The sequence below is a fragment of the Equus caballus genome, chromosome 10, assembly GCF_041296265.1.
Source record: "Equus caballus isolate H_3958 breed thoroughbred chromosome 10, TB-T2T, whole genome shotgun sequence".
Taxonomy (NCBI): Eukaryota; Metazoa; Chordata; class Mammalia; order Perissodactyla; family Equidae; genus Equus; species Equus caballus.
Window position 1 is genome coordinate 16247164 of NC_091693.1, and position 13891 is coordinate 16261054.

At 59.4% G+C, this 13891-nt stretch overlaps 1 protein-coding gene and 1 long non-coding RNA gene across 3 annotated transcripts in view; one reads left to right on the forward strand and one right to left on the reverse strand.

Moving 5' to 3' along the window:
• Positions 1-255: 255 nt before the first annotated feature.
• LOC138915937 (uncharacterized) lies at positions 256-4855 on the reverse strand. Its single transcript, XR_011422444.1, has 3 exons — positions 3889-4855; positions 1659-1812; positions 256-959 (listed from the first exon to the last, which is right to left on the reverse strand). It is a non-coding gene; the product is annotated as an uncharacterized lncRNA (long non-coding RNA).
• The window catches only part of MARK4 (microtubule affinity regulating kinase 4), a 30425-nt gene continuing 19080 nt past the window's right edge, over positions 2547-13891 (forward strand). The window contains exons 1-7 of one of the 2 annotated variants that reach the window (XM_023649900.2): positions 2547-2884; positions 7237-7437; positions 9447-9500; positions 9594-9642; positions 10356-10421; positions 10505-10575; positions 11980-12036. In XM_023649900.2, coding sequence (XP_023505668.2) covers positions 2834-2884; positions 7237-7437; positions 9447-9500; positions 9594-9642; positions 10356-10421; positions 10505-10575; positions 11980-12036 — 549 coding nt within the window. In that variant the 5' untranslated portion in view covers positions 2547-2833. The remainder of the gene's footprint in view (positions 2885-7236; positions 7438-9446; positions 9501-9593; positions 9643-10355; positions 10422-10504; positions 10576-11979; positions 12037-13891) is intronic. The other variant, XM_023649899.2, reaches the window with a different exon arrangement.

Consider the following 13891-nt stretch of genomic DNA (forward strand, 5'->3'; position numbering starts at 1 on the left):
AATTCACCCTTTTAAAGTGTACAATTCAGTGGGTTTTAGTGTATTCTCAAGGTCTCAGCAAACACCGCGTTTTCATCAGCCCCAAAAGAAAGCCCTGGAACCCATGAGCAGGCGCCCCCCAATCCCCTCTCCTCTCAGCCCCTGGAAGCCTCCAATCTACTATAATTCTCCATGATTTTACCTATTCTGGACGTTTCATAGAAAAGGAATCAAACAGTAAGGGCGCTTTTGTGTCGGGCTTTTTTTTTTTTTTTTCGCTAAGCATACTGTTTTCAAGGGTCATCCATATTGTACCCTCCCCCCCTTTAAGCCTCAGTGCTCCCATCTGGGAAATGGGGTCTGACTCTCCGGGGGGGCACGGGGACCGGGGCGCCAGAGTGGGCCCTGAAGCCTGGTGGGCGGGCGTGAGTAGGGAGGTGATCTGCCGCCCCCGTGTGGTAGACGGGAGAACCGCAGCTCCCAGCTCCGGGGCTGGGAGGGGATTGGGGTCACTCGGCGCTCCCCACCCCCACGCCACCCCAAGACCCCACCCCCTCACCCGCAGAGCCCTTGAGCTCTCAAAGCTTCTGGGACACCATCCTGAACGCCTCCCTCTCTGCCTCGCCCCATCCCTGAGACGCCTTGGGGCCCCATCAGCTAAATAATCGTGATCATGTCCCCCACTCCCGAAATTCGAATCTGCTGCGATGTGAAGCGCTTGCCTTCCGTTGTTTGGTTAATTTGTTGCAGGCTGAGGTTGCTCCTATTGTCATTCGGGGACAGGAAATCAGAGAGGTTAATACCCAAGTTCTGGAGTTGGGAGGCACTGGGGTTCCAATTCCACTTCTGCGGCTCACCCACTGTGTGACTTCAGAGAAGGTGGATGTTCTTCCTCGGGCATCTCTCTCCCCATCTGGAAGTGGGGTTGATGATGCTGGTCCAGCCTCAGGGGGCGGCGGGAAGGAGGAAGCGCTCCCATCCTGGCGCAGAGGAAGCCTCAGTGAGTCAACGGAGCCGGTAGAATCACCCAGAAATGTGCTGGGAAATGTTTAACAGCCAGCTCTCCGCGGGGAGGGAGTGGGGACCCTGACTTGGCGGCATTTGACAATTTCTGTGGTGTGAATATCCCCACCAGGGCTAATTTCAAGTACCGAGGTGACCTCACTGAACGCATTTTTTTCCGGGAAAAAAGATGCGCAGGGGTCCATTACATCGTAGCTTCACTGTGCAGATACAATAGACGTAAAGAACCTCGGGATCACAGGTAATAATCATACGTAGCGAAAGTATTAGAATGCGATGAATATTTATTACCTTTGTTTTGCATATAATTTAATTGTATGTTTGCATAATTTAATTTTTAATAATGGCTGTTGAACAACCAGTTCCAAAATTCCTGAGACTTTAACAGCTCGCTGGAGTCCAGCACACTCCTGGTATAGCATCACACCTGTTTTTTAGGAAGGGAAACTGAGGCTCAGGAAGATGGTCAGACAGACAAGGGCAGGGCGTGGATCCCAGCTAAGGGCTGTGGGATTCTGGAGCCAGGGCTGTGCATGTCCCTCTCTCTTTCATCCCACCCTCGTTTAGAGGGCACGGGTGGTCCTCACAGCACTGTGTGACCTCAGCGAAGCCCTCACTCTCTCTGGTCTCAGTTCGCCCCGCAGGTGAATGCATACCTGCACAGGGGTCCTTGGTGCCTGCTTCAGCCCTGCCAGGAAGGCAACATGTGGGTCCTCGCCTTCGCTTCAGAGACTCGGAAACTGAGGCCCAGAAAGGGCAAATGCCGGCCCCGAGTCACACAGCTGGACAGAGAGAGGCCTCAGACTCCATCTGGGGGGCAGAGGAGAGAAGACCCCCACAACCTTGGGGTCTGGAGTTTTCTGGGAGCTGGGAGGTAGCATTGCTAGAGGTTGGGCTAGAGGTGCAGTGGCCCTGCCTGGCACCCCATCTCCTCCCCCCCCCCCTTAGCCCCGGGTCCCCACGAGCTCCCTGGGCCCCAGGACTGGGGAGACGGTAGACTGGGAGGGAGGATGTGGACAGCGCGGGTGCCCTGTCCTGCCTCCAGGGGCTTCTCCGCCCGTGTCTTTATCTGCTTTCTCTTCACAGGTCTCTGCGTCTCTGTGTATCTCTTTGTCTCTTTCTGTCTCTCCCTCCGTCTCTTTGTGTCTCTTTCTCCTCGTTTCTCCCTCTTTCTGCCTGTCTGTCTCTGCCCTTTGGCTCTCCCTTCATCTCTTTGTGTCTCTGCGCTTCTTCCTCCCTCCCTCTATCTCTTTGTCTCTCTTTTTGCGTCTCTCCATCTCTGCGTCTGTCAACATCCTTCTCCGCGTCTCTGGCGCGCTGCCGCGGCGTCTCTCTCCTCCTCTCCTTTCCGGGGAGCCTCTGCCCTCCTGTGAGAACATGCTCCCCATCGACGCGCCCGGACCTGCCTCCGCCCCCGGAGCCCCCGGCCGGCCCGGGCCTGCGCCTTTAAGGGCCGGCGGCAGGGGGCGGGGTCTCGGCGGCCCCGCCCGGCCGCCCCTCCCCCTGACGTCCCTTCCTCCGCGGCCCCGCCGCCGCCGCCTCCCGCCGCCGCCGCCCGGCCGGCTCCGCGCCCCCTCCCCGGCCCCCGCCCGCCCGTCTGCCCGCCGCCCCCATGGCGCCCCGGGCCCCGAGTGCGCGGGGCCACTAGGACCCTCGGCGTCCTCTTCCCTCCCCCGTCCTGCCCCCTCTCCCGCGGCGCGAACCCGGGTGTCCACGGCGCCCAGCTTTTGAGCTCGCGTCCCCAGGCCGGCGGGGGGGGAGGGGAAGAGTGGGGACCCCGGGACCCCCGCCCCCCCCACCCGGCCGCCCAGTCCCCCGGGACCCGGAGAAAATGTCTTCGCGGACGGCGCTGGCCCCGGGCAACGATCGGAACTCGGACACGGTGAGTGGGGCTCGGCCCCTTGGGGAGCCCCGGCGGGTCCAGCTGCCGACCCCCTCGGGCCAGCCGCCGTGCTCCTAGCCGAGCGAGCCTCTTCCCTCGTTTCCTGGGGCCCGGTCCGGCCGGCCACCTCCCGACCCCCGCCCGGACTTCCAGGCCTCTCGACCCTCCCCCACTCCTCTGCCCAGCCCGACCCCTGGGGGCGCCCCTCTCCCGGGACCCCTCTCTCGTCCCTCTGCAGCCCGCTTCCGCTCGGGTCCCTCCCCTCCAGGAAGCCCCCTCCCCGGCTCCCGGGAGCCCCTCCCTCCTCCGGCGTGTTCTCCAGCCCCCTCCCCTCCCGGCTGCCCGCATCCGACAGCTCGCCCCCTCCCGGATTTGCGGGGCTCCTGACCCCAAGGCCCGGCCCTGGCCCTCTCCCGGGAAGGCCTGGCCCCTCCTGCCTCCTGCCTCCGGCCTCCCCGGTCTGGATACGGTGCCGGGCTCCCCAGGAGCCCCCTCCCCGCATCCCTCCGCCCCTCCCGGCCGCTCCCGGCTCCCGCGGGCACCCCCTCCCAGGAAGCCGCTTTCCCCCTTTCCTGGGCCCAGGGCCCTTTCCGGCTTGTTCAAGGTCTCTCCACTCCCCGGCCTGGTCCCCATCTTCCCAGCTGCCCTGTCTTTGCATTCCCGGCATCCCGGGCCCCCCAGACGCCCCCCCCCCCCCCCCCAGACCCTGTCTGGTCTCTTCCTCTCCCAGGAAGCTTTGGCCTCCAACTTCCAGGCGCCCAGCCCAGTCTCGGATTTCTAGGCCCTGGACCAGTCTGACTCCAGGCCTCATCTTCCCTTTATCGACTCACCTTCAGGCAAGCCCCCTCCCCATGCCCCCAACCCCTCCGTCCGTCCTCGGCCAGTGCCCTGCTCACTGGGCACCATCTCTCCCCCTAGACCTCCCGGCCCCCACCCCTTCCCGGCCCCAGGGCCTCCCTCTTGCTTGCTGGAGGTCTGGCTTCCAGGGGAAGCCCCCTCCTCACCTTTGGAGGCCATCCCAAGGCCTGGCCCCTGATCCTTCTTCCAGAAGCCTCCAAGCCTCTGGTCTGGCGCTGGCTCTAAGTCCTCTTCTCTGGGGGTCTGTCTGCTGGAAGCCTTTTCTCCAAGTTTCTAGGCCTCGTGACCCCCGTGAGGCTCAGCCTGTGTTCCTGTGGGCCGCCCCTTCCCAGGACCTCCAGGCCCCTGCACTTCCTCAGGTTCCCAGGACTGCTCCTCTGACTTCTAGGAGTTTCCTAAGACCCAGGCCCCCGCCCAGGGATCCTTGGCCCCCGACTTCCACTGCTCTGTGGCTTTGACCCTGCCCGCTGTTCCCAGGCCCCGTGCCTACACCGCAGCCCAGAACAATCCTGGGGAGACTCACCCTATATTTCCCTGGTTTCTCATTACTCTCAGTGCTCCTAAAGACCCTCCCGCCAACCAGTGCCAGACTCCTCCCCACCTGGGGTCTTTGTCCCTTTTCCCCCAGGCCTTCTGCCAGGTCCCTGCCCCCCCACCGGCCACCCTCACCCCAGATCCCCACCAAAGAGATTTATCTCTGCCCTTTCTGCTTGCAGGACCCCCCCCAGAGATGCCCCCCTCCCCGCTGCCCAGCATGCCCTAGGCCAGCTCTGTTTGGAGTCTCCCATAAGATACCCCCTCCCCCCAGTCACTACAGGAAGTGCCAGGGAGCCCGCAGACCTGGGTTCAAATGCTGGCTCTACCAGCCAGTTTGCACTGTGTCCTCAGACTATGGGGTGTCCCTCTCTGAGAGAGGACACCTGGAAAAAGAGGATGGTCCCTCTGAGAATTACTCGAGATGGTACCGGTGACGCCTGGCCCGCAGGACGCGCTCCACACACGGTCGCTGCTGTTGTGGCTGTGGCCATGAGTCACATTCTCAGCCTGGGCTGTCATCCGTTGTAGCGTGAGCTCGCAGATCCACTCCCCGCTGGAGCCTCAGTTTCTGTATCTCTGTATGGGGTTGATGATCGCACCGCCTGTTAGGGATGTTTTAAGGAGCCAAGGAGATTCTGTGAGTTAAGAGGCACAGGGCCAGGAATATTGTGTCTGCTGTTATCATTACTTATTATTATTGTTCCTTTGATTGTTCAGATAAGCATGGATGCAAATCTGGGTGACCTCAGGCCGGTGACCTCACCTCTCTGAGCCTCGGTTTCCTCATCTGTAAAATGGAGCTCATGAACACTTCCTTCTCTGGTTGTTCAGATCGGTGCATGGTGGGGAGTTGAGGACCCTAACTGAGGAAGCGAATGCCCTTGTCTCCTCCTCCCGACTCGACTCTCATGTGGAAACCCTCCCTGCCAGCCCTGGTTGGGGGATCACCTCTCTCCCTCTGGAGTCTGAGGTCCCAGCCCCCTCCCTCTTGGCTGGTTACCATGACGACAGCCAGGTGGGGTCGTGCTCCCCCACCCCAAGTTCCAGGCCCCCCACTGCCCAGCCTCTCTGGAGGTTCCTTAGCAACAGGCCTGGTGTTGGGGCACCAGCCGGGCGGGAGGGAGTCAGGCCAGCTGGTGGTGCCAGCCAATTTTAGCTCCCGCCCCCGGCCCCTGGGGGCTTTGTCACCCACTGCCCCAGCTGCCCCCTGCAGGGGTTCCTCAGCCATGCTGCCTTCAGTGGGGTGCCAGCCCAGCCCCAGGTGGCTCCCTTGGTGCCACCTGATGGCACTTCTCCTCTAAGCCCTTATCTCGCTGGGGATCCGAGGCCTTATCATCCAGGACCTCCGCCTTCCTTCCCACCGTCCCCTGGGAGGAGGCCTGGGGTTGCGGGCAGCCCAATGGGACAGAGCTCTGTGCTCAGGAACCAGCAGGCCCAGGTTCGAATCCCAGGCCCTCTGCTCCACCTGCCGTGTGACGCTGGGCGAGGCACTTCCCCTGCGTCAGCCTTGGGGTCCCTGTCTGGAGAATACGGGTTGTCATTGGACCCCCAGCGGAGGCCAGGGTGAGGGCACAGAGCGTGGCAGGCGTGTGGTTAGGGCATCTGCCGCGGCGGTTGCCTTTGTGTCCCTTGTGAATGAGCTGTGTGACCTTGACCTGGCCCCTTCCCTCTCCAGGCCTCAGTTTCTCCTCGGGAAGGTCAGCGTGCAGGTGCCGCTGTCACTGGGCTTCTGTGGGGATTAAACATAGAGGAGACGGACGTTAGCGGGAACACGGCCTCAGACGTGATAAACGCTGCTTCACAAAAAGGATGTGGCCGTGTGAGGCGGTGTGGTGTGGGGAGGGTAAAAAACATCAGCTCAGGGTAAACTGGTTTCAGATCCCCGCTCTGGGCCTCAGTTTCCCTACCTCTAGAATGGGGATGATGCTGCGTGAATGGCGGGTGCTCGTTAAGTATTGGTCGTCATCACGGTTAAGTGGCCTGGCAGACTCCCTGCGCGGAGCGGCCGTGGGGTCTCGTCTCGTCGCCTACCTGGCCTCGCCTCTTCCTCGCCTCCCTGGTCCTTCTGCTCCCCCCCTACACGCCCCCCGGCCCTGGGAAGGGGCAGCATCTGAGCAGAGCCGTCTGGGCTGGGGCCTCTGGCTCCCTCTGTCGCCCACATCCTGGGCCCCAGTGCTGAAAGGGAGGCACGGTCCCTGGGGCTCACAATCAGGACAGGGCAGCCTGGAGCAGGCAGGTGACCTGCGGGGGAGAGAGGCCCAGGAGGGCTGGGGCGGCAGGAACAGAACGTCAGGGACAGAGAGGAGCGATGGCGTGGGAGCCGGCGGGTCGGCCGCCGCTGTTGCACAGGGTGGCAGGGCAAGTGGAGGAAGCAACAATGTTTCCCACAGTAGGAGGGTGACCATGTGGGGCTAGAACGGCTGTGTCAGAGTTACAATGTTTCGAGTCGCACTGGGGGCAGTAGGATTGGAATAAAATCATGAGAGCTGTAAACTGGGAAGAGAATATTGACATTTGGGTTTGGAGTAGAACTGGGGGCCGGATGGGGACAGTGGCTGTTGATAGCAGCGAGGGAGCCCTGGGGCGGGCGTGTGGGGCTGCAGCATCGAGTCTAGATGGAGGTCACTGTGGCTTGGGCTTGATGGCAGTAGCATTTGGGATAAAATATGGTGGAGCCGATGGAGGTCCCAGGACGGGGGTGGACGGACGGCAGAAAGGGCTGAAGGAGATGCCTCTTGCTGGGGCCCTGGGTGCTGCAGAGTGGGAGGCCCCGGGTTTCTGTTCTCAGCGGCGTGTTTTCATGGAGAGAGATGGGGGACCCAAGGGCATCATGCTTCCCTCCGGGGTGCGTTTGGAAAGGGCCCCGAGGGGCCAGTGGCCGTGGCTGGAGTTAACTGTCCCCAGCCCCAGAGGCCACCCAAGGTGCCCCCCGCTCACACTCTGTCTCCCCCGCCCAGCATGGCACGTTGGGCAGCGGTCGTTCCTCGGACAAGGGGCCGTCCTGGTCCAGCCGTTCCCTGGGCGCCCGCTGCCGAAATTCCATCGCCTCCTGTCCGGAAGAGCAGCCCCACGTGGGCAACTACCGCCTGCTGAGGACCATTGGGAAGGGCAATTTTGCCAAAGTCAAGCTGGCCCGCCACATCCTCACCGGCCGGGAGGTGAGTGGGGGATGGGCGAGGCTCAGGACCGCATCCTGCGCTTTGAGGGGACTGGGGGGCCGGGCTTGGCCCTCACCGTGCTTGGTGACCTCAGGGAAGTCCCTGACTCTCTCTGGGACAGATCAGAGCATCTCAGATTTTTCCAGAACCACCCTCGTGAGAGAGGAGAACCAATTTCAGACAGCCCTGAAATTGTGGGGAAATCTCTGATCCCAGGTAGAGTCGGGCGTTGTTTCTAGGAATTGACGTGGCTGTGGTCTCATAACCTGGGCCACCTCCCTGTTTTAATGATGGACTTTGGGTCCATCAAATCTTGCAGTGATCGCAATGAGAACACAGGTTTATTCGAGTTCTCAATTGCACGTTATCTTACAGTGGCCACCTCGCCTGTCAGAGCAGGCGCCTGTGGCGAGGGTGGCAACGTTGTTGCAGACGGGGCCCACGGGGACCTTGTAACATAGATATGACGCCTCTGATTCGCTCTTAATGGGAGAAAAAGATGGTGGATGAGTTCGTGACTCCATTACTCCCTCCTTGATTTTAGAGAAAGCGACTGGAGCGATTTCTCCTGCCCTCACGCTGTCCACGCCATACACAGAAAAGACACCAGGCCCCAGTGGTTTTATGGGCAAATCCTCCCAGACATTCCACTTTTATGCCAATACTTCCAGAGGCTATAGAAAAAAGCCTGATTTTTCACTGCCCACCTGATTTCAGGTGCTAGTTCGACGATGACAGCAAAACCAGATGAGAAATAAACTCACGGGCCAGCCTGACACACGGACGCAGATACAAAAATCTTAAACAGAATCTCGGCACATAGAGTCTGGCCCATCCGTTCAAGAAAGCTGTGCGATGACAGGGCTGGGTTTCTCCCAGGAAGGCACAGTTCTTTTCAAATTGACAATTTATTCACATTGTTCGCCACGTTCACAGATTCAAGGAGAGAAACCATATGATCGGGCCCAATGCTGGCATGAGAAGTTCTTGATAAAATTAAAAACCCACTTGTGAGAATATGAGGAAAGCTTGGGGATCCGCTCCCCCACACAGAACACGTCATTCCCCTTATGTGGATCTTGAACGTGATTCCAGAGGTTTCCAGGGGGACCAGCTTCTGAGGAAACAGGGCCTCGCGGGGGAAGAATTCTGTAATCCAGGGGGTTTGGGGGTGGCCCCAAAACCCTTTAGGAAAACTATAGACTTAGAGCTGATTAAGACTTTTAAAGGCCCCTCACTGCTGAAAAACTTACTGTGCTCTGACCCCAGCGTGTAATTCAAAATAAAAACTTCACTACAAGTATAAGGAAAGTTCAGTAACCTTCTGATTTTTCCCCTGTAATGACTACCTCAAAGTTCTTTCAAAACTGTATATGTAGTTTTAAGTTTCAAGTGTTTAAGTGTTTAAACTATCAGGCTGCATTAGTTCAAACGCCAGCCCACAGACTTACCAGCCTTGTGATCTTGGCCAAGCAGCTGAGCAGTTCTGTGCCTCAGTTTCCCCATTTATAAAATGGGGATAATCCTAGCCCATATGGAGACACTGTGAGAATTGAAAGAGTTCTCGTTTGTAAAGCCCACGGACCAGGGCCTCGCCTATGTGATTGCTCTGTAAATGTTAGCTACAGTTATTATTCATTGTTCCACAAGTAGTGCCTTCGAAACAAAGATGTGATGGGTGAATGGTCTGAGATGTCCTCAGACAGGGGCCCCCTCATGGTCTCGGTCACCCTCACACACGCTCACACAGGCCCCTGGAGCATCCCCACCCAGTCACCACTGTGGAATAGGGAATATTTCCCTGGAGAAGGAAGGGTCGTGGTGAGAACGGCATGTGCAAAGGTCCTGAGGCTGAGAGCCCCCATCCAGTAGGAATGGCCCAGGTGTAAGGCTTTCTGTGAGTGGGGGCAAAGAAGGGACATCCCAGGGTGATCTGAGCTGGGGAACCTTTCTCAGCTCGGGGGCCTCTGGAACCATGGCCTTTTCCCACTTCCATCTCCCACCTCCAGGTCGCCATCAAGATCATCGACAAAACGCAGCTGAACCCCAGCAGCCTACAGAAGGTGAGGCGCAGGGAGAGGGAGCAGGGTGGGGGTGAGGTTGGGCGCAGGGTCCTCGAAACCGACCACCCTCATCTTTCTCTTTCTTTCTTCCAGCTGTTCCGAGAAGTCCGTATCATGAAGGGCCTAAACCACCCCAACATCGGTGAGGAGGGGAAGGGAGTGGGCTCAGAGGCTGCCAGCCAGGGCACTTGGGGAAAAAGAGAGTCAGGGGAGGGGAGAACTGGTGGTTATAATAGTTAGAAAGACCTGTTTTCTCATAGCAGTATTGCTGCTCACTGGCTGTGTGACCTTGGGCAAGTCACTTAACCTCTCTGAGCCTCGGTTTCCTCCTCTGGAGTGGGGGTAACAAGAGGGCTTACTTCAAGGTCATGTGAGGATTGGATAAGATCGTGCATGCAAAACACAGTTCAGAGCCATGGGAGCTGGTGTGATTGTTGTCATCAGCAGCATCCGTTGTCACTGTCATTATCATCAGGCAGAGGAGAGAGAGCGTGATCTTTATCCAGAAAAGCGGGATTTAGCCTTGTCTGGATGTGGCCGCAGGATTTATTCATCCGTTCGCTCGTTCACCCAGTAAATATTTACTGAGTGTCTGCTGGGTGCCAGGCCCTGGCGACACAGTAACAGACACACATTCTTGGCCTCGGAGAGCTGACATTCTTGTGAGAGAGTGGAAAAGCGGGTAAAGTGGGGCCGAGGAGTTTGGAAAATCTTGCCGTCCATAGGGAGCCATTGAGTGTTCTTGAGTAAGGGGTGCTGCCGTGGGTGCATCCGCACAGTTACCAAGAGCGTGTGGAGGGCGAGGGGTTCCTTCTGACCGCGTAACCCACACCCCCCTCCCCTTGGTCATTCCAGTGAAGCTCTTCGAGGTGATCGAGACCGAGAAGACGCTCTACCTGGTGATGGAATACGCAAGTGCCGGTGAGGCCCCGCCCCCTGCCCCCCTCGCCCCCGACAGGCCCCCCCCCCACGGCCTTCCCTGACCCCTAGCCTCTGCCCCGCAGGAGAAGTGTTTGACTACCTCGTGTCGCACGGCCGCATGAAGGAGAAGGAGGCCCGAGCCAAGTTCCGCCAGGTCGGCCCGTGGGCGAGGCTGGGCGGGTGCCTGCGGCTGGCGGGAGGGTCTGATTGCTGGGCGTAGGTCTGGGCGGCCAACGTCCTGGGGGCGTGGCTTACAGCCGGGTTTGGGGGGGTTGGGTGCCCGTGGGTGTGCAGATGCCCACCACCAGCGAGGAGATCCAGATGGAGGTGTGCAGGTGCCAGTGTGGGCGAGAGGGTCAGGTGGGAAGGTGCCCGGGTGTGCAGGTGTGGGATGTGTGGGTGGGAGGGTACCCAGTGTGCAGGACTGTGGCTGAGAGGGCAGCAGTTGCAGGGTGCCAAGGCGTGTGTGTGTGTGGAGTGGGGATTAGAACATGTGTGGGGCACAGGTACGTGGGTGCCCAGGAAGACAGGTGTGGAGACGTGTGGACAAAGTGTGTATGGCAGACTGGGTGTGCGGGTGAGGGGGCCCAGGTGTGGGTATGTAAGTTTGTGGGCAAGAGGGCATGCAGGTGTGTGGGTACCCAGGTGCATGCATGCCCAGGTTCATGGGTGCCCATGTGTGTGTGGGCCCAGGTGCACAGGTGTCCAGGTGCATGCATGCCCAGGTGCGTGCATGCCCAGGTGCATGCGTGCCTAGGTGTGTGCGTGCCCAGGTGCGTGCGTGCCCAGGTGCATGCATGCCCAGGTTCATGGGTGCCCAGGTGCACAGGAGTCCAGGTGCATGCATGCCCAGATTCATGGGTGCCCAGGTGCACAGGAGTCCAGGTGCATGCATGCCCAGGTGCGTGCGTGCCCAGGCATGTGCGTGCCTAGGTGTGTGCGTGCCCAGGTGAATGCATGCCCAAGTTCATGGGTGCCCAGTGTGTGTGTAGGAGGGCCTGTGGTTTCGGATGTGTGGCGGTAAGGAAGGCCAGGTGTGTAAGCGGGCAGGAGGGCCTCAGTGTGGGTATCTAGGTTTGTGGACAAGAGAATGTGCAGTGCGAGGATGTCCAGGTGGGTAGGGAGGAGTGTGGATGCCCGGGTGTGTGGCAAGGAGGTTGCCCACACACATAGGAGGACAGACAGGTCTGGGGGCGTCGGTCCAGGACTGTCCAGCTGCCTGACGCAGCTGTACTGGGGGTGGGGGCTTCAGCCCTGCTGTGTCAGGGCCGCGTGTCAAGAAGTGTGCCGTGTCCTGTGTGTTTCCAGATGTGAAAGTCGGGGGTGGGGGGCTGGTCCTGACGTCGTGGTTCTGACGGCCCTGCCGGGAGGGCATCCTCACATCTGCGTGTCCGAGTGGAGCTGTGCGTCCCACAGCATTTCTTGCTGGCACCGAATCGTGGTGGGAGGCCCCAGCATCTCGGCCTCGGCCCCGGGGCTCGGTTGTGGGTGGGTTCACAGGGTCTCTGAGGGAGGCTGAGGGGCTTGGGGGCCACCAGTAACCGCCCTTCCTCCCCAGATTGTATCGGCTGTGCACTACTGTCACCAGAAGAACATTGTCCACAGGGACCTGAAGGTGAGCCCCCCACGCTGGGAGCTCCCCAGCTCAGCCCACACCCCCCACGCTTGACTCCGGTCCCCTGGGGTCCCCTCTACCCTCCACATCCCCTGCCTCTCCCCGTGTTCCTTCCTCAGTGTCCAGAGCCCCTTGACTTGTTCTCAAGCTTTTGTGGCAAAAACAAGGCCAGCAGGTGGGGGAGCAGGGAGCAGGGTGGGGACAGGAGGAGAGAACAAAGGAGAAAGAAACAGTGTCCCAGCATGGCCCCGGACGGGTCCCTGTGTGCCAGAGAAGGACACTGCGGCTCCATAAAGAGTCCATCGCTCTCGGAGCCTCGGCATCTCTCAGGCTTAGAACGTTCATGAATCCTCAAGAGCCACCTGCCTCAGGTCTTAGGGTCACAGACATCTCAGGACTTGAACCCCCGAGGCCAGTGCCGGGCCGGGAGGGGACGCCTCGGGCCTGGCCCCCGCTGTCTGCCCACTGGAGCTGGGCTGGGGCAGCCCCTCGAGCCACTCTGTGTGCCCGGGTCCCCCTCCGCACCTCCCACCGGAGAGACCTGCCCATCTCAGGCCTTCCCGTCTGAGACCCAAGAGAGACGTTTGTGTGGCTCCGTCAAGTGGTGTTGACTCTCATTTCTTGAGCACCTACTATGTGCCAGGCCGTGTGCTTTACGGAAGGTCTTCCCGTGGGATGTGTAGTGAAGGACCAGGTTCATGTTAGTGCTTTCGATTCCCGATCCGTTGTCGACAAGTGCTTTTGTAAAGTACGATGAAAATGAAATGAAAAAAATGATGTGCAAAATACTAGCCCGATTTTTTAAGTTATTTGCATCAGAAAACATGAAATTCTGGGACTGGCCCAGTGGGGTAGTGGTTAGGTTCATGCACTGTGCTTGGCGGCCTGGGGTTCGCCAGTTTAGGTCCTGGGCGCAGACCTAGCACCGCTCATCAAGCCATGCTGTGGTAGGCGTCCCACATACAAACTAGAGGAAGATGGGCACAGATGTTAGCTCAGGGCCAATCTTCCTCACCAAAAAAAAAAAAAAGAAAAAGAAAAAGAAAATCAAATCCCACTGTCAAATTGCTGTAGAAGTTCCTAGACAGTCCCAACTCTGTCCTGACCCTCAGAGGGGGCCCCTCAGAGGCTCTGAGCATCAGGGGACTGGCCCTGCCATAGATGGGGAAGATCCAGTGGAGGAGGCACGCCCCCTGGTGGGGGGTCCTGGAAGTGGCTAAAAGGGGTTTGGGGATGTGGTTAGTGCACCAGGGGGACCAGCCGCCAGAACCAACCCAGACGTGGGGTTGTGGCTGGATTGTGGAGCCTCGAATGGCAGAGGGGGGAATGTCATCCCGCTGCAGGATGCTATTGCTTTGAGCTTTAGGGCAGATCTCTCTGGAGTGTGTGTCCTTGTGGGTTCTGTCCCCTGATAAGTCGGAGGTGGGGAAGGTTGGTACGGAAATGCACCGGGAGATGGGGAGACCAGGAGGCCCAGAGATTCGGGCGGCCTGGCTAGGGAAGGGCCACGTGACATGGGCCAGACGCGGGCGACATTTCGAGTGCGTGGATGTGCCCTGATCTGCAGTCAGAAAGCTGGAAGAGGCAGGTGCTGGAGCCACCTTCACGCTCCGTCCTCTTTTGGATTCCAGCTCTGCCTCTTTCTCGTCGTGGGCGCGAGGTGGCCTCCCTGAGCCCTGGGTTCCTCACCTGTGAAATGACAGTTACTAGAACAAGTGCCGCTAAAAACAGACCACACCTTATCATGAAAGGAAGCATTTATTGAGTGCTGACTACGTCCCCCTCGCTGCGGTGGGCCCTTCACGCTTAACCCCATGACCACCAATGAGGCAGGTGCCGCAATGACCCTCAGTTT